We start from the raw sequence: 27,545 nt of genomic DNA on the forward strand, positions 1-27,545 counted from the left end.
TGCTGTTCTGACGTGTTGCAAACCACTTCTGATTTTTTTCCTTTAAAATATAAAGTGGTATGGAAATGAAATTAACAACAACAACAACAACAACATCCCACTGCAGGGGGGGAAATGTCGCCAGAACACTGTGATGACCTTAACCTAGGTTTAAGGCACCATGTGGCGATTCACTTATATACAGTCATACCTCGGGTTACAGATGCTTCGGGTTGTGCGATTTCGGGTTGCACACCGCGCCAAACCTGGAAGTACTGGAATGGGTTACTTCTGGGTTTCGGCGCTTGCGCATGCGCAGAAGTGCTAAATCACGCTTCGCGCATGCACAAAAGCGCCAAATCACGACCCGCACATGCGCAGACCTCGGGTTAAGAACTTAATTCGTTCTGGAGATCCATTCTTAACCTGAAACTGTTCTTAACCTGAAGCACCACTTTAGCTAATGGGGCCTCCTGCTGCCGCTGCGCTGCCGGAGCACGATTTCTGTTCTCATCCTGAAGCAAAGTTCTTAACCCGAGGTATGATTTCTGGGTTAGCGGAGTCTGTCACCTGAAGCGTTTGTAACCTGAAGCGTCTGTAACCCGAGCTACCACTGTATCTGAATTTCTAACATTGATTCCCAGTCCTTCCCTGGGAAATTGAACCCGCAACCTCCTGCATGCAAGGCAGATGTCGTACCATGGAGCGATGCCTCGTCCACAAAGGCAGGAATGATATAAGGCAAGGAAGAGAACAGTTCTCTGGACCTGTGAGCACGTGTGCAAGCCAGAGAAAAGTGTCCTGGGCACACAGACACCACAAGTCAGCAAGTATCGCAAGGCTGTCCAACGCTTCACTAGGAACTGGGTTTCCCAGAAGGAAAGCTAAGCTCTTTGGATAGAGCTGGGCCTGCGCTTCCTCTAGGAACCTCTTATCCCGACATCAAACCTCTCAAGATCTTCGCCACCACAAGCCCTAAGCATGTCAACCGAACACAGAGGAATAAATTGTTTACTCCTCAACCAGGAATTTTGGGGGAGACAGTGGACTGCAGCCTTACACCATAAAACACTGATATTGGTGCAGCCGTCTCGGGTCAACTTGAGCATGAGCATTAGGAATTATTTTATAAGTCTTTGTTTCTCAATTTGATCCTTTTACACTAAGGTTACCAGATGTCCCCGTTTCCCGGGGACAGTCCCCAGATTTACAAATCAGCCCCCTGACAAAATCCATCTATTTAGTAGGAAGTTGAAAAGTGTCCCCAGATTCATTGAAAAAAATCTGGCAACCTTATTTTACACGGCTTTTTACGTACCATGGCATTTTATGCACCGTGACTTGGCGTTATTTTTTTATTTATCATAGTTTGGTAATCATTGCAATGGTTAAGAGTGGATTTCTGTTATTATTTGCTGGCGTTTTGTGAATTTTATTGTGTGCTGTTATATTCAAACAGATGGTTGAACGCCACTTGATGTTAAGCCTTTCATTCTAAAGTTATGTTTCATTACGACTTTTTGTACAGGATCAGATCATTACAAGGGGCGTGAGTACAAATTAAAAGCGAAATGAAAAATGAAGTAACATCTGGACAGCAGCACAGACCCGCCAGATCACAGATGCACATGGTATTTCCACACAACAGTTTCCTCTCCAGAACCAACCATCTCCATGCCACTTTTGCAAGGAGGCTGGGATCCTTTCCCAAAACGTTCCACTGACAACCAATTCCGTGGTGCCAATCATCTCTACCAGGACGCCAGTTTCCAGCACAGCACGTTGCATTTACAGCTGCACCAAAGCTCAGCCACGCTCGAAAGCAGGTGGGGACTCCCAACCCCACGCCACTCAAGCCCAGATCTTGCAACTCCATCTGCAAAGGTGGAATCCTCCCTCCAAACCAAAGACAAAAGCTCTTAGCCCCTACCAAATTAAAATATCTTACAACTCACCACTTGTGGCTTGCTCCTGGCCAGGCCGGCGCCCGGCTCCTCATGATGCTTCGGGCACCTGGGCAGCTTGGGCTCAGACGTGGTCGGCGTGGCGGGCGAAGATCTGGGCGTATCCACCGAGCCGGCGGAGGGCAGCTCACTGAGGGCCAAGATGTAGTGTTTAGTGACATCTTCCAACGAAGGGGTTTGGAGGACTGGGTAGGGTTTCGCGAGCAGACGAGGGAGGTCCGGCGTGGCCCCGGGGACGTTCTGGCTCAACGGAGGGGGGGTGTTGGCGCCCGCGATGGGGATGAAGGTGGCAGGCTCGCTGGCGTGGCGGGTGTGCTTGGAGGGCGGCCTGGCTCTCCCCAGAGCGGAAGGGGCGACGGCGGGGGGCAGATCGGGGTCTTCCGCCCTGCCCTCCTGCGAGCTGGCCCTGTTGCTGCGCTTCTTTGAGCTTCGGCGGACAATCCTGGGCGACAACACCTCGGCCAGCTTCGGGTCGAAGCCGTAGCTCGGAGCCACGTCAGCCGTGTCGCCCTCTGGAGCCGCCGGCAAGATGTGCTCGGACTGGGAGTACAGTTTCCCCCCGTCGGCCTCCCTCACCTGGTCCGACAGGATGGGCTCGCTGCTGGAGGGAGGGATGCTCTGGTCCATCTCGCTGATGGGCTCCCCGGGGCCGTCAAAGCCGGTGCCGGACAGCTCTCCGCGGCGGCTGGGGTCGCTGAACGACTTCTTCTTGATGGTCTTCCCGTTGCCCTTCTCGTCGATCACTTTGTCCAGGGCGCCGGGCTGGCTGACGATGTTTTGGATCACGGTGCTGTAGTCTTTGACGCCTTCGCTGCAGACCGACAGGTCGCTGGCGGCGCTGGCGGCGCACTCGGAGAGAGCAACGGCAGAGGCCTCCGGCATCCCCGACTTGGAGCTCAGCGACCCCAGGAGGTTACTGTCCACGGAGAAGTTATTTGCGTCGTCCGTGAGGGAGGACCTCCTGTGCGGCATGGGATCGCTTAAAGATCGGTAGGCCTCGCCGTTGGACTCACCGTTGCTCCCGCTGCTGGACTCGGAGGTGCCATTCCCCACCGAAGGGAACTTCCTACGCCGGCGGAGAGCACTGGGCGTAGAAGGCGCCTCCAGCGCTGTCTTGGCGTTGGGAAGGGCCTCTTCGGCGGTGCCCAACTTCTCGCTGTTCACTTTGGCTGTGTGGTTTGGAAAGCTCACCGCGGACAAGCTGCCTTCACTTCCTCTTTGGTGCTTCCAGGCCGCAACCGACGGGTTAAGGTAACTGTAGGCAGGGCCTGTTTCGGGCTCGGTTACGATGCCTTCGTCCGTCATGCTGGATTCAGGACCTGAGAGTTCCTCCAAAGACTTCCCGCCAGACAGGTTCCCTTCGGAGTCCGCCTTCTGCAATCCCTGCCCGCGGCCTTCTTCCACAGCTCCCTCCTTCCACGTTTCCACATCCTCTCCTTCGCCTTCCACGCTTCTGACGTCCTTTTGGTCCAGACCGAAGTTGTAATCGTGCTGGGAGCCGATCTTGCTTATCTTCTCGAAGACCTGCCTGGCTTCTTGGATGTACTGGTCTTGGATGACAACGGGCAACTCGCCGCCCTCGCCGCCTCGGCCAATTTCACGGCCGCAAACAGCATCTTGGTCGCCGGCGTTGGTGAGGAGGAGCTCGGAGGAGCTCTGCTTCATCGCGCTCTGGTGGAAGAGCCTGCGGGGAACGGGTTTGTCCGAATAGGTGAAAGACTTGGCCCGCCTCAGGGTCGCTGTGAGGTCTTTCAGAGTCGGCCGGCTGCCGCCCGGTGCCCACCGGTTTGGTGGCTGAGCCTCGCTTTGGGTTCTACCTACCAGCTGCTGTCCAGCCAGGCCATACTGGTAACTTCTGCACCTGCCGCCACCAAAGGCCTCTTCCTCCTCCTCCTCGAGTTGGCTGGCTCTGCCGTCCTTCCTGCTGGCCTTCAGATCCGAGAGGTCCGACTTCAGGAAGCTGAGCAGCGCCAGCGTCTCGGTCGCAATATCCGGGTTCGACATGGACTTCCTGTTCCTGGACTTCTCTGTTGCCTCCAGGCCGACGCCGCGCAGGTTCTCGTACGGAGGGAAGTCCTGCTTGGCTCGGACGATCCCCAAGGGGAACCTAGGGCGGGCGCGGACCTGAGCCTGCAGCCGAGCCAGGCTGTCGCTTTGGTTGAAGCTCGGGGAGCGGAACAGGCCCGGACCCCCTTGCGAGCCCCTGCCATGGCCAGGCCAGGAGGCCCCAAACTGGTCCTCCTCTTTCAGCGTCTCGGTGCTGGAATACCTGCTGCTGCTTCGCGACCCACAGGGGCTCGGGGAGAAAGGGGGTATGTTCACTTTGGAGACTCGGGAGACGAGCGGGAGAGTGGGCACCGAGGATAGGGGCCCGTGGGTGCCAAGCAAGGAGCTGCTGCTGCTGCTGCCGCCGCCTTCCAGCGGGCCTCGGCCCAAGACGGGCCCCTCGCCTGCAGCTTTGGCCTCGCCCAGCAAGCTGGCGGTGGCTGAGGCCTTGACCTCGGGAGACAGCCTAGTCCTTTCGTCAGAGGGCAGGGAGAGAGTCTGCGCCAGGTCCTCCTGGGCCTTGAGGTACCACTCCATCCCCGCCACCAGCCCATCGCTGTCTGAGGCCTGTTCTTGAGGCAAGGGGTCCTTCTTTTTCTTCCGGAGGGAGCGCTTCCTGGGGGCGGGCAGGTGGTTCTCCTCCTCGCTCCCCGAGGACCTCTCGTGGGGAGATCCGTGCCAGCCGTTGCCGCCAGGGGGGGAGCAGGCAGCCGGCTGGGGGGCCCCCTTGGGCCTGGCCATCAGCTCCTCCTCGCTGCTGGAAATCTCCCCTGGCCTGAAGCTGCTGCTTCCACCTTCGCCCAGGAGAAGGACGGCTGGAGAGGACGAGGAGGAAGAAGAGGAAGACGAGGAGGCAGCTGGCAGCAGCGTCCAACTATGCCAGGAATGTAAACTCTCCCGAAGTGGCGGCGGCGGCTGCGGCAACTTCTCCGCCTCGGTCCGGGGGGCGGGCAGGCGGTGGGTCCGAAAGGGGATGCAGCTGCGCGGGGGAGGCGTCGGGGGGGCCTCCCGGCGCTGCTCCGCGACGCGGGGCCTCTCTTCCTCCCTGGGCCCGGGCGCCGCCCCATCGGGCAGGAGGCGGGGGGCGCCGTCCATGCTGCCCGGCAGGTGCCCCAGATCCCCGGCTTGGTCTTGGGGGGGCCGCGGTGCCGCGCCTTCCTCGACGGGGTCGCCTCGGGGGCCTCCCTGCTGTTGCCGTCGAAAGCCGTCTCCGAAAAGTTTGCGCATTTCGGTCACGCTGGGCCAGTCGAGCGCCGCGTCTCCGCCTTTGGGGGGCTCGCTCAGTCCTTTCCCCCGAGGAGGAGGCGGAGGAGGAGGCTGCTCGGCGGCGGCTGCCGGCGTCTCATCGGCGGGCCGAGCCGCCTGGTCTTCCCTGGCCCCGGCGCAGGTGGAGGAGCCTCCTCTCCCCGCGCCCGGCTCGCTCTGGGGCGCGCAGAAGCGCCGCGAAAGTTGGCGCACCGACGGCGACAGGCTCCGCAGGGCTCGGCCGCCCGGCAGCGGCGTCGGAGGAGCAGGATCCGGCCCGGGAGAAGGCGAGGAAGACGAGAGCTTGGCGACGCTGCGGGAGACGCTGAACGAAGCAGCTCGGCTGGGCGATCGCCGTCCGATGGGCTGTGCTGGCGACGGCGGCGGCTGCTGCTGCGCCCTGGCGCTTGGAGGCTGACCCTGGCACGGCTGGGCGCCCGGGCGCGCCGCCGCCTCCCGCTCCCCCCGGGGGCCGCCGATGCCGCCGCCTCCTCCGGCCCGCTCCTCGAGCCCGATCCACCTCTCGAGGCGCTTGCACGAGGCGCTCCGGGAAAGGGGGCTTCTCCTCCCGGCCTCCCCCTCCGCCATTGTTTTTACGCGCCCAGCTTTCCAAAGCCACCCCCGGAATCGCCCCCTTCCTGGCTCCCCCTCTCTCTAAACCGTCCGGGGCACCGCGCCGGCGCCCATCCGCGCTTCCTTTCCGCCGTGCAAAGAAAGTGGGGGCGGCCTTTTTTGGGGGGGGGTGGAAGCGGCAGAGAGAGAGGCAGATCTTGCAGCAGCCAAACTTCCAGGCAAGTTCGCACAGTTTTGCAGTTCAGTTTGAAGCGGGGCGGGTGGACGGCTGCAGTAGCAGCCCGCGCTGGATTTTGCAACAATGCACAAAAAGGGGAGGAAGGGAGATCGCAGCCTTGCAGATTCGCTTTTTCCTTTTGCTCGATCCAGGCTCCCGGGGGAGGTGCAACCGCCGTTTCCCCACTACCCGCGACCCGGACTTCTGGTTCTTTTCCTTCCCAGAAGAAGAAAGAAGATCCCGGTGGCTGGAGAAGCGGAAGGAAAGCCGAGCGTGATGGTTGCGACGCCAAACTTTCAGGCCCAGGAATCCGGCCGGCCCGTCGGATTCAACGGGAGAGCCCCCCGCCGCATCTCAGTGCAAAGAAGACGAAGAAGCGCCCTTCCAAGTATGCGCAGGAATTCTCCGGGGTTGGTGGGCCGGGGGTGGGGGTCGGGGTCGGGGGGCCCTTCTCGCCATCGTGCATTTTTTTAAAAAATAAAATAATTTACAAAAAGTAATTTTAAAAAATGGTTGCAGGAGCCCCCGGCGGCGTTGCAAACGGCATCCCGTCTTACTCTCTCCAGTCGTTTGTTTGTTGTGTTTATTTTTGCGTGGTTCTTTTTTTCCTCTGCCTTTTTTTTTTTTTTAGCATTTCACATAAACTTTCCCCCTCAAGAGGCGTGGTTTCTTTTCTTCCTTTTTTCAAAAAAAGGAAGACGAAAAGGGGGATGGTCTTTTGCAAAGCAAAGTCTCTGGGAACATTTCTTGTGCAATTAAAAAGGGAGAGAGAGGAGGAGGAGGAGGAAACGAGGAGTCACCCCGCTTTGTCTCTTCGGAAGGGATATTATATTTCGACTTCCAGGTCTTGCAGCCGCGAGACCCTGAAACCTGCAGGAGCAGGCCTCGCAACCGCCATCCTATGCAAGGTTCGTTTCTAGGGGCATAGGATCGGGTTGTGCCAAAGCGTTGCGCTGCGAGAGTCGGTTCTGCAAACAAGCGCCCTTGCTAGGCACAGGAGAATCACAAAAACTGCTTGCTGGATCCGACCTCAGGACTTACCTAAGCCAGCATCTGGCTTCCCATAGTGTCCCGCCAGATGCTTCAAGGAAGAAAGCCTGGAAGCGATTGCTCCCTCTACTATTGCTCCCCAGCAAACTGATACTCAGAGGTAGACTGCTCCTGTACAGGGAGCTCCTCTATAGCAATAGCCGTGACAAAAAGCCATTGGTGGGTCTGTCCTCCATGGATTGCAGTTTGGCTGCGCTGGCGGTGCACCCCAGCCGGAGCATCTCCTGCACCGAGTTGCCCCCAAAGCGAATCTCCAGCTGGGTTATGCCTTTGAGTTTTGTCAGTTTCCATTTCTCTGTTTAGAGGATGTGGCCTTCTGATCAGGGCCAAATCAGAGCTCTTCCTTTCCAAGGCTCCCTCCGTTTTTGAGGTAGCAAGTCAGGAATGGAAAGGGTGTGATCTTTGCTCCCTCTGCTGAAGTCGGTTCCAAAATTCCCATTGACTTTAATGGGCTAGGATTGCAGCCAAATATTTTAATAGTGTTGTTGCTTTTAACTCGTAAGGCCTGGGAAAGCCCGTTTCCTCTGGAAGCGATTTGGGCACCATCTACCGATTAAACGCTAGCAACTGTGCAGCTGTCTTCACTTGTGTGCATATTCCTATGTATACATGTTTGCTATCTTCCCTGCCTTTCTGGGGTAGGATATAAATAGACCCATTTCACAGACAGGAATCGAGAGTGAAATAAAACGTTTTGGCGTGTTAGGGAATCCTTTGGCCGAACCAGCGTTTGAATCCAGATCTAAATGCAAACTTGCAGCTGGTGTTTTTGGAAGGAGCAGATGAGAGTGCTGGGTGTACTTTTAAGAAACGTGGTTTATTAATTTTACTGTTTTTAAAGAACTCGGTTCTCTTCTTGGGCTTGCTGTATTTCGAAGAGCAGAACTGAGGACGCGAGGACGGCCGTTCAAAGCAAATAGATGCAATTGGTCTCAAAATTTACCCCTGAAAAAGAGGACATGTTCTGGGGGGGAAGGGGACACATGGCGACCCTATTTGAATGCAATGACTGCTCTAAGGCATCCGTGTTTAGCATAGGTATCTTTCATTGAAGACACACTTTCAAACATTAGCTTTCAAGTGGTCTGCAAGGCTGCAAGTCAAATAAAAATGGACTTTTCATCAAGCATGAATGAGAAGGTACAGTTGCAGAGGTGCATTCTGGAAAAGCTTCACCTGTTGGTTTCTGCCTGTTGTATGGGTATTTTTTAAATAAAATAAAATTACGAGCACTGTTGCTCATTAAAGAACACTTTTGCACCCACAGGAGCGAGCTATGTGTCGAAGGCAGACCAAACAGTTAAACACTGGGTGCATTAGCTTGCAAGCCTATGTCACTTTTGAAGCACCCTCAAAGCACATTCTTTCCCTCAAAGAATTCTGGGAGCTGTATGCCTTTCAGAACTACAGTTCCAAGACGCCCCTTCTAAAACTACAATACCCAAAATTCTTTGGATGGGGGTGTGTGAAATGTGTTTTAAATGTATACAGTGCGTATGTTGTCTCATCTCAGAGCACCTCCAAGTTGCCCCCTCCAGACGCCATGATGGGAGCTGCAGTCCCAAGTAGCCATTTATTGCACTTATATCCCCTCTTTTTCTCTCCCCAAGGAGCTCAAGGTCGGCACACGTGGTCCTTGTCCCCCTCCTCATTTTATCTCCACAACATCCCTGTGAGGTAGAATAGGCTAAGAGGCAGAGGCTTGCCCAGGAGGAGCGTTGCCGCGGACAAGTGGGGATTCAAACCCGGCTCTCCCGGATCCTTGTCTGGCGCTCTGACCGCTACACCATACTGCCTCTCATCCCTCAATACCTGGAGGGCTCCAAGTTGGCGGAGGTAGCTCCAATGAATTCACTTATCTGAAATAAATCAATATCATTCTCCTTTGTATCACGTTCTCCCTCTTATTCTACTTCCTGCAGCAGATTTTGGGCTGTAAGCTATGTCGGGCCATGTTTGGCTGCAGGGACTGATGAGAGTCGGGGGTCCGTCAGCGTCTGTAAGAACACAGGCTGCCTGCCTGGGGTAGCTCAGTTGGTAGAACACGAGACTCTTAAATCGCTGGGTTGTGGGTTCGAGTCCTGTGTTGCATTGCAGGGGGTTGGGCTAGATGACCGCCAGGGTCCCTTACAGCTCTATGAATCAATGAATCCCCATCGTTGCCCTGTAATATACCCGTGACTGGGAGGGCGTCATCTCTGTGGCCTGGGGCTTCTGCTGGGCTGGCTACCACTTCCGCATGGTTCTGGCAGGTCCCCTGCGAAGGTTTGTCAGGAATGAGCCATCAAGGCATTCCAGAAACACCCAAGACTGTTGCCTGCTGTCAATGAGTTACTGATTAGAAGCTCTGCTCCCCATCTCTGATCTGAACCGATGTTCTCTGCTGGTGGCATTCACTGGTTACACTATAACCAACAGCATCTCCTGTAAAATGCTCCAAGGTCTCTTTTTTGGGAGAGCAAAACAGCGGTTCCTCTGGTCCACACTTTCAGCCACACCAATTTTTTTATGGATAAGAAATACATCGGTGGGGACGGATGACAACTCCTAGCAGCTTCTCTGAGGCTTTTACCCGTTTTCCGAAATGGGACGTCCCTATTTTCATCAGAGAAATGTTATCACAGAAAGGGACGCGGGTGGCGCTGTGGGTTAAACCATGGAGCCTAGGGCTTGCCGATCAGAAGGTCGACGGTTCAAATCCCCACGACGGGGTGAGCTCCTGTTGTTCGGTCCCTGCTTCTGCTAACCTAGCAGTTCGAAAGCACACCAGTGCAAGTAGATAAATAGGTACCACTCTGGCGGGAAGGTAAGTGGCGTTTCCGTGCACTGCTTTGGTTCGTCAGAAGCGGCTTAGTCATGCTGGCCACGTGACCCGGAAGCTGTACGCCGGCTCCCTCGGCCAGTAAAGCGAGATGAGCGCTGCAACCCCAGAGTCGTCCGTGACCGGGCCTAACAGTCAGGGGTCCCTTTCTTTTCATCAGAGAAATGTTGGAGGGGACATCTCTTATCACAGAAAGGATGGAGGGCGTGTGAGCTGGCTCATAGCCATTGAAACCTCCAGGTACCACCACATACACCCCAGGAGAAAGGCAAAGGAAGTTAGGGGTCAGGTGGGGTCTGGGGAGTAGAAGGGAAATGGGACACTAGTAGGTCGCCTCAAAAGTAGACCTCTGAGATCCGCTCCGCAAAACAACCCTGTGAGGTAGGTTCGTCTGAGACACAAAGGATGGACTCGATTATGCCTAGGGAGCCGTGTAAATTCTTTGAGCCTCGGTTTCCGATGTGCAACCACAGCCGTGCAGATGCTCCAATGTGCTGTTCTCTTCCTTTAGCAGCAAACTGCCTTTATCAAGCAGTCGGTCCCTTCCCTTTCCCGCCCCGACCTGGCCACAGTGATCCATGGGACGGTCACCTCCAGGCTTGACTACTGTAGTTTGCTCTACGTGGGGCTGCCCTTGAAGCTGTCCCAGAAACTCCAGCGGGTGCAGAATGCTGCAGCGAGGCTCCTCACGGGGTCTCTGTCATGGGAGCATATTCACCCAGTGCTTTTCCAGCTGCACTGGCTCCCGGTGGAGTACAGGGTCAGGTTCAAGGTGCTGGTTTTGACCTTTAAAGCCCTTCACGGCCTAGGACCCTCGTACCTACGGGACCGTGTCTCCCGGTATGCCCCGCAGAGGACCTTAAGGTCCATAAATAGCAATACCCTAGAGGTCCCTAAGGAAGTCAGATTAGTCTCAACCAGGGCCAGGGCCTTTTCAACACTGGCCCCGGCCTGGTGGAACGCTCTGGCTCATGAGACTAGGGCCCTGCGGGATCTGATTTCTTTCCACAGGGCCTGTAAGATAGAGTTGTTCCGCCTGGCCTTTGGCTTGGAGTCAATTTGATTCCCTCCCCCCTCTTCTTTTTTCCTTTCTCCTCCTGTGATGAGGCTGCATTTTAATGTTGTATTTTAATCTTGTTTTTAAGTTGTATTTCAATCAACTTGATTTTTTTTTATTGGTTGTTAGCCACCCTGAGCCCAGTCTTGGCTGGGGAGGGTGGGGTATAAATAAAATTATTATTATTATTATTATTATTATTATTATTATTATTATCCCTGGCCACTGGTCCTGCTGGCTGGGGCTGATCTGAGTTGCTGGCCAAATCAAGGAGGGGAAAGCTCTTGACTACTCCTAGCCAGGATGGCTCGACTCTGCCTCTATAGTGGGAGAAAGCAACGCTTCTGAATTCCAGCTGCTGGAAAACACAGGAGGGGAGAGGGCACCCCAAACATTTCAGCCCCTCCTAAGCACAATTGCCGCCAATTCCAGTCTTCAACAACCCGGTGGTGCCCTCCAGACGTTTTGGACTACAACTCCCATTATCCACCGTCATGCCGGCTGTGGATGATGGGCTTTGTATTATCCCCAGAGGATCAAATTGTTCCACACAAAAAGCTATTGAATCTAGAATCACCCACCACCACCACGAATACTGTACAATTTACTTTAACCCGTGTGCACAAAACAAAGCTGGACAACACTGCAACATGTGAGAGGTGCAAGCAGGAGAACTCTCTTTATTTAGAGAGGACCATAGGAAGTTATACAAACAACACTGTTCCCTGCCCCAAGGAGCTTACAAAGACATTCTCAAAGGCATTCACAAATCCTCAACCCACAACCTCAAACAGCAAGGACACACAGGAGGGGGGAAATTTAAGCGAGACAGCTAGTTATTTATAGAGCTGAAGCTTGAAAGGAAAAAAGTAAATACTGGGAACATCTTGCAAAGGGAGGCGTACTATTTTGCAGCAATCAAATTCACCTACATGGGTACAGGGACCGTTTGCAAAGCAAGGTGTCGCTTACTCTGAAACTCAGGGAGTGAGAAGCGAGAGGGAGGCGTCGACAGGCAGAGAGCAGCCCCCCCAGATCTGCATTTCTGAAATGAAAAATCACACCAGCCATGGGCCCAGTGAGCCTTGAACAAGCTCAGTAGGTACAGAAAGGGAAAGGACTGGGAGGAGGAGGGGTCAGAAGATGGAAAGGGAACAGGGCTTCGTGAGCGGGGAGAATCTGTGGCAGAGAAGTACAGAAGTGGAAGCAGGCCAAGAGGCAGGGATGAGTCCCGCTGGTGAAGAGTCCTACGTGTCTCTCCCTCCTGCTGCAACACACTCCCCTTCCATCCTAGTCTCCCCATAGCTGTCAAGCGTCCCTTATTTGGCGGGACAGTCCCTTATCCCAGCGCCATCTCCCGCTGCTGTCCCTTATTGATGATGTCCCTTAAATTTCCCAGGTTTCAAAGGAAGCAGCTCCTCTCCCTCCCTCCCTGCCGGCCAGGGAGGAGGGAGGCTCCAACTGTGTTGCTTGGCTGTGTTGCTCACCCAATAAGAAGTCTAAGAATGACTGGGGGGTGGAGCTTGCATGCCTTGTGCTGATCAAATCGGCTGTGTTGCCTGGGGACTCGCCTTTGCTCAGCGCTTCCCAGCGGAGAGGTGATGGTGGTTTTCCTTGAGGCTTCGTTTGGCTGCTGACTGGGCTTTCTGCCTTTGGCTCAGAGGGGCTCAGAAGCTGAACATACCTGTGCCTGGAAAATCCCTTATTTTGGCTGCTGATCCCTTATTTTTGAGGCTGCGGGTCCCTTATTTTCATATCTGTAAGTTGACAGCTATGGGTCTCCCAGTACTAGAAGAGGCATGCAGAGGGCGGAGGAAAGGTTGGTTACATGTAGGCGCAGTCTCCGATTGCTTCGAGAGGACTTGGATGGCTGTGGGATGGAGGGGACTTTCAGTCTTGGCAACTGATCCATGGGTGACCCAGGCCTACCGGGGATGCGCTGCTGTCCCCATTAGGCCTGACACTCCACTCAGTCTGTGCAGATTGTGTTCTTGCTAATAAGGAGTTAACTCCTACTTGCACAGTGCGATTTGCTGCTTTCTCGCTCCTAGAAGACCCTAGGGCTGAATGTGGCCCTCCAGCCCTCTTCATCTGGCCCCGTGGACTTTCCTCAGGCTACACACCCCCTCCCCAGCCGCACCCAGCCCAATCACTGCTTTGCTTCTCCCATTAATGTCTCTGCCTGATTTTCAAATGCGTCCTCCAACTCTGATGAATTCTTGCTTGCCTGGGAGATGGATGTTGTGTGTGTGTGTGTGGAGAAGAAAGTCTGGAATATAAGAGGTCAAAATCATATAGGTTATCTTGCCCCGCACCCCATTTTGCTTCCGGCCCCACCCATTCCTGGAATGTGGATCCTGTAAGGTTGCTCAGAAGGATTTGTGGCTGTTGGGTTGAAAAAGGTGCCCCCACAACCTGGAGTTCCTCAGGAGGAGGGACTGAATTACCTAGTGGAAGCTGCAACACTTCCTGCTGGGTGGTACTTAACTCCTGTAAAATTGGCAAAGATATCTCATAATAGTGATGATTTATGTTGGAAATGTAAAGAAAAAGAAGGTACTTTTTATCATATGTGGTGGACCTGCCCCAAGGTGAAAGACTTCTGGGAGAAGATTTATAATGAATTGGAAAAACATGTTGAAATAGACATTTATTAAGAAACCAGAGGCCTTTCTTCTTGCAATAACAGGTCTGGAATTGCCCAAGAAAGATGTTAGACTGTTTTTGTATGCCACTACTGCAGCTAGAATTTTGTTAGCTAAGAATTGGAAAACACAAGAAGTCCCAACAGTGGAGGAATGGCAGATGAAGATGATGGACTTTTTGGAGCTAGCCGACCTGACTGGAAGAGTCTGTGACCAGAAGGAGGAGGACTACCAGGAGGAATGGATGAAATTCAAAGACTATTTAGTTAAATATGTTAAGATAACTTAATTGGAAACATTTGCAAATACCAGATAGGCTTAGGATTTAAATATGTAATGTTAGAGAATAACATGTTTAAAGTTAAAATGAAAAGAAAGAAAGACGTTAATTGATTAAGTAAATTTTATGAGAAATTTGTTTTGGAAAACTCTTATAATGATATATATTGAAACTCAGCCAGGGGGCTTTGAGGAAGTCACGTAATAATGTTACTAAGATTGGATTAAGTACAATTAAGATGTATGTTTGTTTGTTTGTTTAATTTTTTTGGAAAATCAATTAAAAAAATTGAAAAAAAACCACACTTCCTGCTGGGGGGTAGGAGAGATGCGCTGCAACATTTTGTTGCAGGTAACATTTGTTGCACATGCATTTGGACAAGGAATGAAATAGTAGCTGAAAGCAAGGGGCAGAGAAAAATACATATGGGAAGATTGGCTCCAGTGGGTGGGTTGCTTGTTTGTTTATTATTTCCACTTACTGTATATCCCACCTTTTCCCCCCAAGGAGCTCAAGGTGGTATATATGGTTCTCCCTGGATTCGAACCCTGGTCTCTCAGGTCCTAGTCTAACACTCCAAGCACCACACCGCACTGGCTACCATGGGGCTGCCATGAATGGCACCCTTCCTGGCGTTGCTGGGTTTGAAAAACAGATGCAGGTTTGCCAGGGAGAAAGAACCACATCGGTTCTTAAGACCGGCTGGATCTTGCAAGGAGTCCTCCTGGCACAGGTGAAGTAAAGGTAAAGGGACCCCTGACCATTAGGTCCAGTCGTGGCCGACTCTGGGGTTGCGGCGCTCATCTTGCTTTACTGGCCGAGGGAGCCGGCTTACAGCTTCCGGGTCATGTGGCCAGCAGGACTAAGCCGCTTCTGGCGAACCAGAGCAGCGCACGAAAATTCCGTTTACCTTCCCGCCGGAGCGGTACCTATTTATCTACTTGCACTTTTGGCGTGCTTTCGAACTGCTAGGTTGGCAGGAGCAGGGACCGAGCAACGGGAGCTCACCCCGTCGCAGGGATTCAAACCGCCAACCTTCTGAACGGCAAGTCCTAGGCTCTGTGGTTTAACCCACAGCACCACCCGCGTCCCTAGGCACAGGTGAAACCAGCGTGCAAAAGAGCAGACAGGTAAACTGAGCCAGGGCACTGGGGCAAAGCAAACTGGCTGGGGGTGGAAAATCTCAGATTTGCCCCCTGCCTTAGGCACCACTTTCTGCTGCTAGAACGGCTCCCTCAGGTCAAGCACCTAGCTGGCCTTTTGCTTGGCTGAAATATGTCTTTAAACGGCGACGATGGCTCTGATGTACCTGAATGGAAAGATGCACGTGCGGAAATGCCTACATTTTTATCCTACTTTTCCTTGAAAGGGCTCAGAATAGTGTACAGAGTTCCCTACCCCCCCCCTTCAACCTGGCTTGTGATGGCCTCACAAACAACCCTGTGAGGTGCATTGGGGTGAGAGGAAAAGTGCCTGCAGTACCAAGTGGGGATTTGAACCCAGGGCCCCCCAGTTATTATCGTCTCTCTAACCACTACACCACGCTTCCTACTGCGTTGACTCCAGCAGCCTGGTCTCACAGGGACCGACCAGATGCTTATGAGTAGCCCACAAGCAAGACCTGAGCTCAGCAACACTCTCCCTGCTTGTGGTTCCCAGCACCCGGTATTCAGAGGCACCGTGGATTTCATGAGGGCTAGGAACTTGCTTGATTTACGGGTAAGCAAGGAAAAGAGAAAGCCGGCATTCTTCCGAAGGCCGATTCCGCAGCGCAACTCTCTCGTAAGGCTCACAAGGAGGTTCCCACAAAACTGTTGCTCAAACAGGAGCTGGTATATAATAAGCTGAGGTTCCAAGCCTGAAATTTATTACATCTTCTGAAAGAAATGACAACAAATCAATCAACACTGGTGGTTTTCCAACGGGGTCCCTTGAGAGAAACGTGGCGATGGAGGACTCGCCGGACGGGACAACGCCCCATTTCTCAGTTCATCGCAGCAACTTGGGGGGGTTGCATTTATTTGCTGATGTTCGTTGTCCAGTTGGAGATCTGTCGTCAAAGGATCTGTTCACAGCTCATGCTTGGAACCCCCTGATTTCAGAAGGGATCTGAAAGACTAGGACTCCTTTCTCAGTGTAAAGGTAATAATACTGTTTCTTGAACAAGGCCTGGGCGACCCCCAAAGGCTTTAAACAATTAAGCGATGACCCCACCCCCCCACCCACTCCCGGTCACCCAGAGCCAGTTCAGTCCATCTGGAATATCTCACTAAAGAGATCCTCTCTCAGGATCCTCTCTCCTTCAGCTGACATAGCCCAGCGGCAGAACATCTTCTCAGCATGCAGAAGGTCTCAAGTTCAGTGTCCAATGGCATCTCGTTTATTCCTGCATTGCAGGGTGTTGGACTAGAGGACCTTTGGGGTTCCCATCCAGTTCTGCAATTCTATGATTTCCAGGTACGGCTCCAGCCAAAAACCCTGGGGATCCGCTGCCAGTCCAGATAGACACGACTGCGCCAGGTGGACTGGCAGAGTGACTTGGGAGAAGGTGGCTTCGATGTCCCTGACTTTACGCCAGTCGCATTTCTCCTGTTCTTCCGCCACTCAATTCTGGGTGCATGGCGGTACGAAGGACCATTGGCGCCGGCCACGGGCAGCAGATCTCTCCCAAACCAGCTAAGGCAAGGAAGAGAGCAGAGCATCCCGGCGGTCCATTGTTCACACAGTGACATTCTCCCAAGGCCTTCCAATAGGGTTGGCATGGCAACCAGAGTTAGGCCTCTGAAGCCGCGCTAGGCCGAGCTCTCCCTCTGGCGCCCGGTGCCGCGCAGACGGGGCGTCGCCAACCCTCCCTTGGCACAGGATCACGGACGCTTCCCTCACGAGTCGTGCTTCCACTTGGAGCTGACTTTATCCAGCAAGTGGCGGGTGCTCTCGCGAAACTTGCGCTGCGTGAAGTAGAAGAGGATGGGGTCGAGGACGCTGTTCATGCTGGCGAACGGCCGGGTGCACTTGTAGACGATGGCGAAGGCTTGCCGGGTGAGGCAGGGCACTTCGGGGATGGAGCGGATGATCAGGTAGAGCGTCTTGGTGAGGTGGAAGGGGAAGAAGCTGATGGCGAAGACCAGGACCACGATGACGATCATCCGTATGGCCTTGTCCTTCTTCTTGCGGACGGCCAGCCCGATCATCTCGTCCTTCTGGCACAAGATCTTGGTCATGCAACAGTAGCAGCCCAAGATCGAGATGAAGGGGATCAGGAAGCCCGTGACCGTCAAGGTGATCCCGTAAGGGAAGTAGCTGGCAGAGCGGTCCGGGGGGCTCAGGTCGTAGCAGACAGTCCGGTTCCTCTGGATCCCAGTGGCGGCGAAGACAAAGGTGGGCAGGCACTGGGCGACCACCAGGAACCACACGACCCCACAGACCATCCAGGTGAAGCCTTTGCCCCTCTTCTTGTGCCAGGTGGAGAGCGGGTGGCAGATGCCCAGGTAGCGCTGGATGCTGATGCAGGTGAGGAAGAGGATGCTGCCGTGAAGGTTGGTGTAGAACTGGAAGCGCACGAACCGGCAGGTGAAGTCCCCGAAAGGCCAGTAGTCCTTCTGGGAGTAGTTGTAGATGAGGAGAGGCAGGGAGCAGACGTAGAGGAGGTCAGCCACCGCCAGGTTCAGCATGTAGATGGTGGTCCGCGTCAGAGACTTGCGCGACAGCCAGATCTGGGCGATGACGATGAAGTTCAAGGGCAGCCCCAGGACGAAGACCACCGAGTAGACCACGGGCAGCAGGATCTGCTTGAACTCCTCGTGGTAGGTGCACGAGTCCTTGCCGCCGGCGGAGGAGGTCAGGTTATCCATGCCGTAAGCTCCTGGGCTTGGATCGAGCCCTGGGTTGTCCTCGAGGCAGCTAGGATCTGTGGGCAAGGCAGAAAGAGGGTCAGGTGTTTGAGCCCCGTGCTGGGCAAAAGATTCCTTAATCAAAATATTGATAAGTTCACGAATATTACTGGCCCAGAGATGGAAAGAAGACAAAGTCCCTAGCAGAGAGGAATATGGCAAATCAAGCCATTGGACTATGCTGAAATGGCCGGCAAGCTCAGGGACCAAGAAGATCAAAACTTTAATCAAGAATGGGGGGGAAATTACAATTTACTGCAGGCAGATGAAAACATTAGCAGGATTGCAATAACACTTGTAATGTAGAAATTACTATGGACAAAATGGAGAGACGTAAAACTTGGATGGTGAAATAATATACAGTGGAAAAGGCTGATAACAGGACCCAGGGAGGGGAAGGTGGGAAGTCTAGAGATTCGGAGAAATCTCTAAATTTGGATATGTATTTGGTAATGTACACTTGTAAAATAAAATAAAAATTATTTCATTCATATATATATATATATATATATATATATATATATATATATATATATAATTAAAAAACACAAAATAATACATTTACCAATTAACAGTCAATTTACATTATCATCTTGAGCCTCACACTGGGCACAAGATTCCTGCATTGCAGGGGACTCGACAGTCACTAGTTCAAGCACAGGCAAACTCGGCCCTCCAGATGTTTTGGGACTACAATTCCCATCATCCCCGACCACTGGTCCTGTTAGCTGGGGATGATGGGAGTTGTAGTCCCAAAACATCTGGAGGGCTGAGTTTGCCTATGCCTGCACTAGTTGATCCTCTTGGTCCCTTCCAACTCTACAATTCTAGGATTCTAGGATTCTAATACATGTTTATTTCAGTGGAGGCTGGTCCCTGTAAAAATAAAAGCCAGTCAGACCTGCTGCAATTGGGAAACGCATCTCCTGGTTTAACTTTCGCTTGCCAGCAGATGGCACCCGTGTGACGCACAGGGAGATAAAGTCCGGGCGATAAACAGGCAAGGGGGGGGGGCGCGCTAGAGATCAAATTTGTGCTGCGGCTGCATCAAAGCTGCTCCTGACACAGAGTGATGCATCCCCAACCCCATCCATTTATTTATATCCTGCCTTTTTCCCAGGCTGGGACTCGAAGAGGCTCGCAGCACAGATCAAATGCAAAAAGCTAAATCCATATGCAATGTATTTGTTAAAAAGTAATGAAATGCCAGAACTACGTTGACTGAATTGACTGAAGCAGCATTCAAAAGCCTGCACATTCTTACAATTACAGGTCATGCAAAAAGGATGTCATTTAGTAATATTAAGACAGAAACCCCGAGTTCCAAAAAAAAACCACTGCAAGTACATCTAAGTACACGTAACTGCAGGTGTGTGTGTGTGTGTGTGTGTGTGCGCGCGCGCGCATATTCTTCTAGTTTACTCACTGCCTCTGTCTCCTTCCCCTGTCTGCCACCTCCTCTTGTGTCAAATTTACTTCGTTTCATCATTATATTTCTATCCCGCCCTTTGTCCCAAAGGAGCTTGCCATTTCAGATTGGAAGCTCAATCGGGCAGGGAGCTATCCCCCTGTTGTTGGCACAGCACCTTTCCTACCACTGGCATGTGGATCTCAGAAGGGAGTGCTTTTTTTTAGAGAAAGAAAAGGAAGGTGAGACTCTTCAAAGGCTGAGCTCCGAACTCAGTGCAAATCCTGGCGCTGGCCCGCATGCCATACTGACGCATCTAAAACTCAAATTGTTTCCTAGGCTGAAACCTTTAGTGTTCCCTGCGGGCTCTCAAGAAAAAACTACAGCTGGGTGGCCAGAGGTCCACTTAATCAACACAAAAAGTCCCCGGCATCACCACCAACATTATTTACTGGGGTTCTTACCCTAACCCTTGACCATAAAGTCCCAGGGCGCTTCTTCTGTCTCTTTATGGCGACACTGGAGAAAAGCAATCCCTACCACCTTCTGCAAGTGACGGAGCAGCATGCAAGGCACATGGGTTTCCAGGAAAGCCGGTTCTTTTACTGCCTTGCACATTTTTACACATTTCTGTTCCTTGCTCCAACATCTCCCGCCCGCCCCACCCACCAAAACCATCCGCAGCGAGACCATCCGATAGCAGCTAACCACAACCCAAATGAGAAGTTCAAATAGCCACAACTCCACGTTTTAAAGTTCTGTGTCTGATCCTTTTTTCTTTTCTTTTCCTGGTGTTTACCCTAGGAAAACCCGTTTGGTGTTGTTTTTTTAACAGCTGAATTGGAGCAACCGGCAGCCGGTGGAAAACGCAGTTACCGTTTGCTCCGGTTCAGGGTTAAAAATGCATGTTTTCCTGGAGAAAGTACTGGGAGAGAAAGAGAGAGAAATCCTCAGGCACGAGAGTTCTGCATGTCAGCCTTACGCAGAAACGTTTGAGGTTTACAAGGAACCAGCTAAATAGGAAGCTCCATTCTGCCGACTCTGACCGATGGTTCCACCTAGATCAGTACAGCCTTCACGGACTGGCAGCGGATCAGCAGCAGTTTCAGGCAGGGGACATCCCCAGCCCTGTCTGGCAAGGCCAGGGGTTGAACCCGAATCTGCCTCCAAGGCAGAGCATATAAACAGATCAAACAATTTGTCTCTCTGTCTACACTGGCCGTCAGTGGCTGTGTTGGAGTTTCAGACAGCGAACGTTCCCACCCCTGCCTGGCGATGTCAAGGATCGAACTCAGGACATCATCATCATCATCATTTATTACTTATAGCCCACCCATCTGGCTGGGCTTCCCCAGCCACACTGGGCAGCTTCCAACAAAATATAAAAATACAGTAATGCATCAAACATTAAAAGCTTCCCTAAACAGGGCTGCCTTCAGATGTCTTCTAAAAGTCTGGTAGTTGTTCTCTTTGATATCTGGTGTGAGGGCGTTCCATAGGGCAGGTGCCACCACAGAGAAGGCCCTCTGCCTGGTTCCCTCTAACTTGGCTTCTCGCAGTGAGGGAACTGCCAGAAGGCCCTCAGAGCTGGACCTCAGTGTCCGGGCAGAATGATGGGGGTGGAGACGCTCCTTCAGATATACTGGGCTGAGGCCGTTTAGGGCTTTCAAGGTCAGCACCAACACTTTGAATTGTGCTTGGAAACGTACTGGGAGCCAATGTAGGTCTTTCAAGACCGGTGTTATGTGGTCTCGGCGGCCGCTCCCAGTCATAGCTGTCAACGTTTCCCTTTTTTAAAGGGAAATTCCCTTATTCTGAATAGGATTCCTCGCAAGAAAAGGGAAAAGTTGACAGCTATGCTCCCAGTCACCCGTCTAGCTGCCACATTCTGGATTAGTTGTAGTTTCCGGGTCATCTTCAAAGGTAGCCCCACATAGAGCGCATTGCAGTAGTCCAAGCGGGAGATAACCTTGCGCATGCCAAGAGAATACCTCACCCCCGAGCTATGACTTTGCCTCCCCCCCACTTACCTATAGTTGGCTTGGAATCTGCAACTTCAAACCTAAAAATAAGAAGGCAGGCAGTCTCCTGCACCCAGGGCCGGTCTAATTCCTCTGCCCCTTTTCGTTCAAGCAACATTGTGGTTTCAGCAGCAAAGGGCAGGAGGCCGTCCCCCCCCTCGCCTGTGCCCATGCATCACTTTCACCCGAAATTGACACACCAACCGCTTCCTCCTTTTGCACAGGTTTCGCTCTGAAGTGTCCCGGCGGGGTTGCTTGCAGAGGAGATGGCCGTCCATTCATCGCCTGTGGCAATTTGCTGACACATTTAGGGAGGAGGAAGCTGCCACAAAGCCACCTACCTCTCTCAAATGCTCCTCCTGGGCAGCAGATTTCAAACTCTTTTTAATGCTCGAGCATCTAAGGAATTGCATTTCTTGTTCCCGTCGTTTTTTATTTTATCGGGGTTAGGAAGGATAACGAAAATTAATTGAGGGTCAGGTATTTGTCTGGTCCAGGGGTCAGCAAACTTTTTCAGCAGGAGGCCAGTCCACTGTCCCTCAGACCTTGTGGGGGGGCGGACTATATTTTCTGGGGAGGGGGAATGAACAAATTCCTATGTCCCACAAATAACCCATTTTAAATGAAAGCACACATTCTACTCATGTAAAAACACCAGGCAGGCCCCGCAAATAACCCAGAGATGCATTTTAAATAAAAGGGCACATTCTACTCATGTAAAAATAATAGTAATAGTGCCACTGTATTCTGCTCTGGTCAGACCTCACCTGGAGTACTGTGTCCAGTTCTGGGCACCACAGTTCAAGAAGGACACTGACAAACTGGAATGTGTCTAGAGGAGGGCAACCAAAATGGTCAAAGGCCTGGAAACGATGCCTTATGAGGAACGGCTAAGGGAGCTGGGCATGTTTAGCCTGGAGAAGAGGAGGTTAAGGGGTGATATGATAGCCATGTTCAAAGATATAAAAGGATGTCACATAGAGGAGGGAGAAAGGTTGTTTTCTGCTGCTCCAGAGAAGCGGACACGGAGCAATGGATCCAAACTACAAGAAAGAAGATTCCACCTAAACATTAGGAAGAACTTCCTGACAGTAAGAGCTGTTCGACAGTGGGATTTGCTGCCAAGGAGTGTGGTGGAGTCTCCTTCTTTGGAGGTCTTTAAGCAGAGGCTTGACAACCATATGTCAGGAGTGCTCTGATGGTGTTTCCTGCTTGGCAGGGGGTTGGACTCGATGGCCCTTGTGGTCTCTTCCAACTCTATGATTCTATGATTCTATGATTCTAAAAACACGCTGATTGCCAGACCATCTGGGAGCCGGATTTAGAAGGCGAGTGGACCGGAACTGGCCCCCGGGCCTTAGTTTGCCTACCCATGGTCTGGTCAAAAGAGATACAGGACTCACCAAACAGCTGCAAATGAAACACTTTGAATGTGTTGCAAAGTGCAATATATATTTGTGACACCAGGTGGTGAAAAAAAGCATTTCCACAACGTTTTGAACAGGTGTGTAGATTCCACCGCAGTCTATTTGTCAAATAACCGCACTTGTAAGAAATCCTTCTTTTAGCATGGTGGCAACGAAACTTTGGAACTCCTTGCCTGTACTCGTTTTTGCACCTGCTTAAAACATTTTAGTTGGGCAAGCCTATCCAGTTGATGAGTTTCATCTCTTTTACCTCTAATTTCAAATATTTTAAAAAGGTTTCTACATAGTTCTTAACTCACAGAACCATAGAATGGCAGCTGAACTAAATGAGCCACCCATAGTGGCTGGGGAAGTCCAGCCAGATGGGCAGGGTATGAAAATAAATTATTATTATTATTATATTATTATTATCCTCAGGGTCCCTTCCAACTCTGCAATTCTATGACATCTCACAGATAATAATCGAGGGACACTCGACAGCCAAACTCTGTCAACAGTGTTTTATAGATTGCCATTGTTCCACCATCAATTTGTTAATTACTCTATGTGATTTGTGCTGCTTTTGCGATGCTCTATTACGTTCTATCATATTATTACTGGTTATTGTTTGTAAGCCGCTTTGAGCCTTTGCCTGAATGAAAAGCAGCATGGAAAACTTGGTAGCTCAGTCAGCAGAACCCGAGACTCTTAATTTCAGGGACATGAGTTCGAGAACCACGTGGGGCAAAAGATTCCTGCATTTCAGGGGGTTGGACTAGATAGCCCTCAGGGTCCCTTCCAACTCTACAGTTCTATGGTTCAATGAACTGTAATAAATCAAATCAAATTGATGTAGGGGGGTCTGGTCCCTGGAATCGTGTGGCAGATTGATCCCCCCAGTTTCCTATCCCAAGTCGATCCTTGCAGAATCTTTTAGGTTTGAAATACAGTGGTGCCCCGCAAGACGAATGCCTCCCAAGATGAAAAACTCGCTAGACGAAAGGGTTTTCCGTTTTTTGAGTCATTCCGCAAGACGAATTTCCCTATGGGCTTGCTTCGCAAGACGAAACGTCTTGCGAGTTCTTGCGAGTTTGTTTCCTTTTTCTTAAAGCCGCTAAGCCGCTAAGCCGTTAATAGCCGCTAAGCCGCTAAGCCGCTAATAGCTGTGCTTCGCAAGACGAAAAAACCGCAAGACGAAGAGACTCGCGGAACGGATTAATTTCGTCTTGCGAGGCACCACTGTATGAAAGTGTCGGGGTATGAATCCACACGATGAGTTCCTCCTCAGAAGCGACAGCGTAGGTGCCAACTCCCTGGGGCCCCGGGTGCCCGAGCACCCACAAAATTCCCCATGAAGGGGCCGGGCACCCACCAATTTCAGTGCACTCTGCATGGCACCCTTGGCCCCGACCAGTGCTTTTTTCCAATAATAATAATAATAATAATAATAATAATAATAATAATATATTATTTATACCCCACCCATCTGGCTGGATTTCCCCAGCCACTCTGGGCGGCTTCCAACAGAATATTAAAATACAATAACCTATTAAACATTAAAAGCTTCCCTAAACAGGGCTGCCTTTGGATGTCTTCTAAAAGTCTGGTAGTTGTTCTCTTTGACATCTGGGGGGGGGGCATTCCACAGGGCGGGCGCCACCACCGAGAAGGCCCTGTGCCTGGTTCCCTGTAACTTGGCTTCTCGCAGTGAGGGAACCACCAGAAGGCCCTCAGAGCTGGACCTCAGTGTCTGGGCTGAACGATGGGGGTGGAGATGCTCCTTCAGGTATACTGGGCTGAGGCCGTTTAGGGCTTTAAAGGTCAACACCAACACTTTGAATTGTGCTCGGAAACGTACTGGCGGCCAGTGTAGGTCTTTTAAGACTGGTGTTATGTGGTCTCGGCGGCAGCTCCCAGTTTAGAGGTACTCTCATTTTGATTCAAGAAAATCACCATTTTATGGTTCAAATCAGGGGAAATAAATACAGTAAATGGGAAAAAAGTACAAAGATTCGCAAAATGTTTAGGAGTATGCACCCCCCTAGAAAAAAGCACAGATCCTGGGCACACACTGTCACGGGGGAAAGGCAGCACTCCTGAATGACAGACAGACATCCTGTGCTACTTGGGGGTCCTCAATGGGTCTGGTAGCACCCCTCATATCACTCTCCCCATGGATTGCTGAAGACAAGCCCAAAATATTTTGCTGCCTGAGGCGGAACAGCAAATGCCCCCCTCTGCCCACCACCCCACCCAAGAGGCAAGGTGCGCAACAGCCGAAAATCCCCGTAAAAATCCCCCAAAGAACGAGCAATTTCCTGCCCTTTTGTGACACCCCAATCCAACCGCCTGAGGCACGTGACTCTCCTGCCTAATGGCAGAGCCGGCCCCAAAGAGCAATGCCCTTCACAGGCAAAGGTCACGAACTGCGCGTGGCGGCTAATGAGAGCCGCTGCGTCACGTAGGCAGACACACAACACCTTTTTGTTACCCCATTCACACTCTACAAAGGCTGAAAGGCAGTTAAGTCGCCAGCACCGAAAGGAACCGTTCCTCCTTTCCAACAATTTCACAGCGCTTAATTGCGGTGGAATTGTTTGCAGGGTGTTGAATTCGGGCGAAAGCGACACTTTTCTCTCCTCCCATCGCCGTCTCCGGGCACCTGCGAGGTTGAGAACTGCTTCGCCTCTCCAACCAATCTGGTCCAGCGCTCCTGGTATAATGGGCACCTTAACCCCCAGCGGATTTCAAAAGGTAAAGTTGGCAGAAAGTTCAGGTTTTGAATGGGCACCGTTTGGATTAGAACAGAAGAGGGAGAGGGAAAAAGGAGGACGTGTAATACATGGAGCTCAGAGGGGGGACTTAAAATTCCTCTTCAAATGCCCGAAGTTTGCACCAAAGCAGGCAAAGGCTTGTTTTTCTGCTGCCCAGAAAGCAGGGCCACATCGCATGGGCTTAAATTACACAAGAAGAGGTTTCCAGACAGGGGGATCCAAAAATCACTGGGAAAGTGTTGGTTTGGGGTACAGGAAAAGGTAACAGTTTTGCCCCTTTGCGATGGGAGTGCAGAAAAGCAAAACGGTTCTGGGTGCACGAAACAGAGATATTAAGAGGAAGTTTTCAGATCAAAGACACCCATTGACCTCTTAATACATTTATTGAATTTAGTCAAGGATAGAATCACAGACTAGACAGCATCTTAAAAAAACAGAGACATCACCTTGCAGACAAAGGTCTGTATAGTTAAAGCTATGGTTTTCCCAGTAGTGATGTATGGAAGTGACGGCTGGACCCTAAAGAAGGCTGATCGCCGAAGAATGGATGCTTTTGAATTCTGGTGCTGGAGGAGACTCTTGAGAGTCCCATGGACTGCAAGAAGATCAAACCTCTCCATTCTGAAGGAAATCAGAAGCTGAGGCTCCAATACTTTGGCCATCTCATGAGAAGAGAAGACTTCCTGGAAAAGACTCTGATGTTGAGAAAGATGGAGGTCACAAGGAGAAGGGGACCACAGAGGACGAGATGGCTGGACAGTGTTCTCGAAGCTACCAACATGAGTTTGACCCAACTGCAGGAGGCAGTGGAAGACAGGAGTGCCTGGCGTGCTCTGGTCCATGGGGTCACGAAGAGTCGGACACCACTAAACGACTAAACAACAACAACAACAGAATTACAGAATCGTAGAATTGTAGAGAGTTGGCAGGGACCCGAGGGTCATCTAGTCCAACCCACCAAAATGGAGGAATCTCAGCTAAAGCATCCATGACAGATGGCTGTCCGACCTCTGCTTAAAAACCTCCAAGGAAGGATAGTCCACCACCTCTTGTGGGAGACCGTTCCGCTGCCGAACAGCTCTTATTGTCAGATAGTTTATCCTGTATGTTTAGTCGGAATTTCCTTTCTTGTAACTTGAAGCCATGGGTTCGAGTCCTACCCTCCAGTGCAGGAGAAAACAAGCTTGCTCCCTCTTCCATGCGACAGCCCTTGAGATATTTGGCTAGCCTATCTCCTCTCAGTCTCCTCTTTTTCAGGCTAAACATACCCAACTTCGATAGATCATGGCAAGAGTACAAAAATCAGATTTTACACATTTTAACTATTGCAAGGCTTTTTGGGGGTGGGAGGCTGGGGTGGGGGGAGAGGACTGTAGCTCAGTAGCCAACCACCTGTTTTGCATCCAGAATGTCCTGGGTTCAAGCCCTGACATTGCCAGGTAAGGCTTGGAATGTCTCCTGCCTGGAATGCCAATGAGCTGCTGCCTGTCTGTGCAGACAATATTGAAGTAGATGGACCAATGGTCTGATTCGTACAAGACAGTTTCCTCTGTATGCTTGAGCTTGGAAGCGCAGACATAAACCAGTGAAATCAAATCTCATCAGGGTAATCTGGGAGTAGTGTGCTTTGTTTAAACTAACAGCTATGCAAAGCGACAGAGAATAGGGTCTAATTAAAGAGGGTTTGCTGACTATGTTTGGAAAAAAGGGAATTGGGAATATCTTGCATATCTGTGCAACATTACAGTATTTTTAAAGAGAAGAGAAAATTTCTTCCTCTTCTTTTTGTCTTATCTTACTCCGTGCAGTTGCAATTTTGTACTTTTTATTTTTCAACATGAAACCTATCCATTCTGAAGGAAATCAGCCCTGAGTGCTCACTGGAAGGACAGATCCTGAAGCTGAGGCTCCAAGACTTTGGCCACCTCATGAGAAGAGAAGACTCCCTGGAAAAGACCCTGATGTTGGGAAAGATGGAGGGCACAAGGAGAAGGGGACGACAGAGGACGAGATGGTGGGACAGTGTTCTCGAAGCTACCAGCATGAGTTTGACCAAACTGCGGGAGGCAGTGGAAAACAGGAGTGCCTGGCGTGCTCTGGTCCATGGGGTCACGAAGAGTCGGACAAGACTAAACGACAGCAACAATTTTTCAACAAAGAATACAAAAG

General features: G+C 51.5%; 2 protein-coding genes and 1 long non-coding RNA gene across 5 annotated transcripts in view; all 3 read right to left on the reverse strand.

Annotated features, from left to right (window-relative positions):
- ARHGEF17 (Rho guanine nucleotide exchange factor 17) overlaps nucleotides 1-6,459 on the reverse strand; it is a 192,430-nt gene extending 185,971 nt beyond the window's left edge. The window contains exon 1 of the mRNA XM_081001718.1: nucleotides 1,935-6,459. Coding sequence (XP_080857844.1) covers nucleotides 1,935-5,822 — 3,888 coding nt within the window. The 5' untranslated portion in view covers nucleotides 5,823-6,459. The remainder of the gene's footprint in view (nucleotides 1-1,934) is intronic.
- Nucleotides 6,460-11,605: 5,146 nt separating this feature from the next.
- On the reverse strand, nucleotides 11,606-14,614 carry LOC308475459. Its single transcript, XR_013985218.1, has 2 exons — nucleotides 12,742-14,614; nucleotides 11,606-12,257 (listed from the first exon to the last, which is right to left on the reverse strand). It is a non-coding gene; the product is annotated as an uncharacterized lncRNA (long non-coding RNA).
- Nucleotides 14,615-16,559: 1,945 nt separating this feature from the next.
- The window catches only part of P2RY6 (pyrimidinergic receptor P2Y6), a 40,409-nt gene continuing 29,423 nt past the window's right edge, over nucleotides 16,560-27,545 (reverse strand). For all 3 annotated transcript variants that reach the window (XM_081002251.1, XM_081002250.1, XM_081002252.1), the window contains exon 2: nucleotides 16,560-17,784. In XM_081002251.1, the coding sequence (XP_080858377.1) occupies nucleotides 16,757-17,728 (972 nt within the window). In that variant the 5' untranslated portion in view covers nucleotides 17,729-17,784 and the 3' untranslated portion in view covers nucleotides 16,560-16,756. The remainder of the gene's footprint in view (nucleotides 17,785-27,545) is intronic.

Source organism: Podarcis pityusensis (genome assembly GCF_964106645.2).
Source record: "Podarcis pityusensis genome assembly, chromosome: 4".
Taxonomy (NCBI): Eukaryota; Metazoa; Chordata; class Lepidosauria; order Squamata; family Lacertidae; genus Podarcis; species Podarcis pityusensis.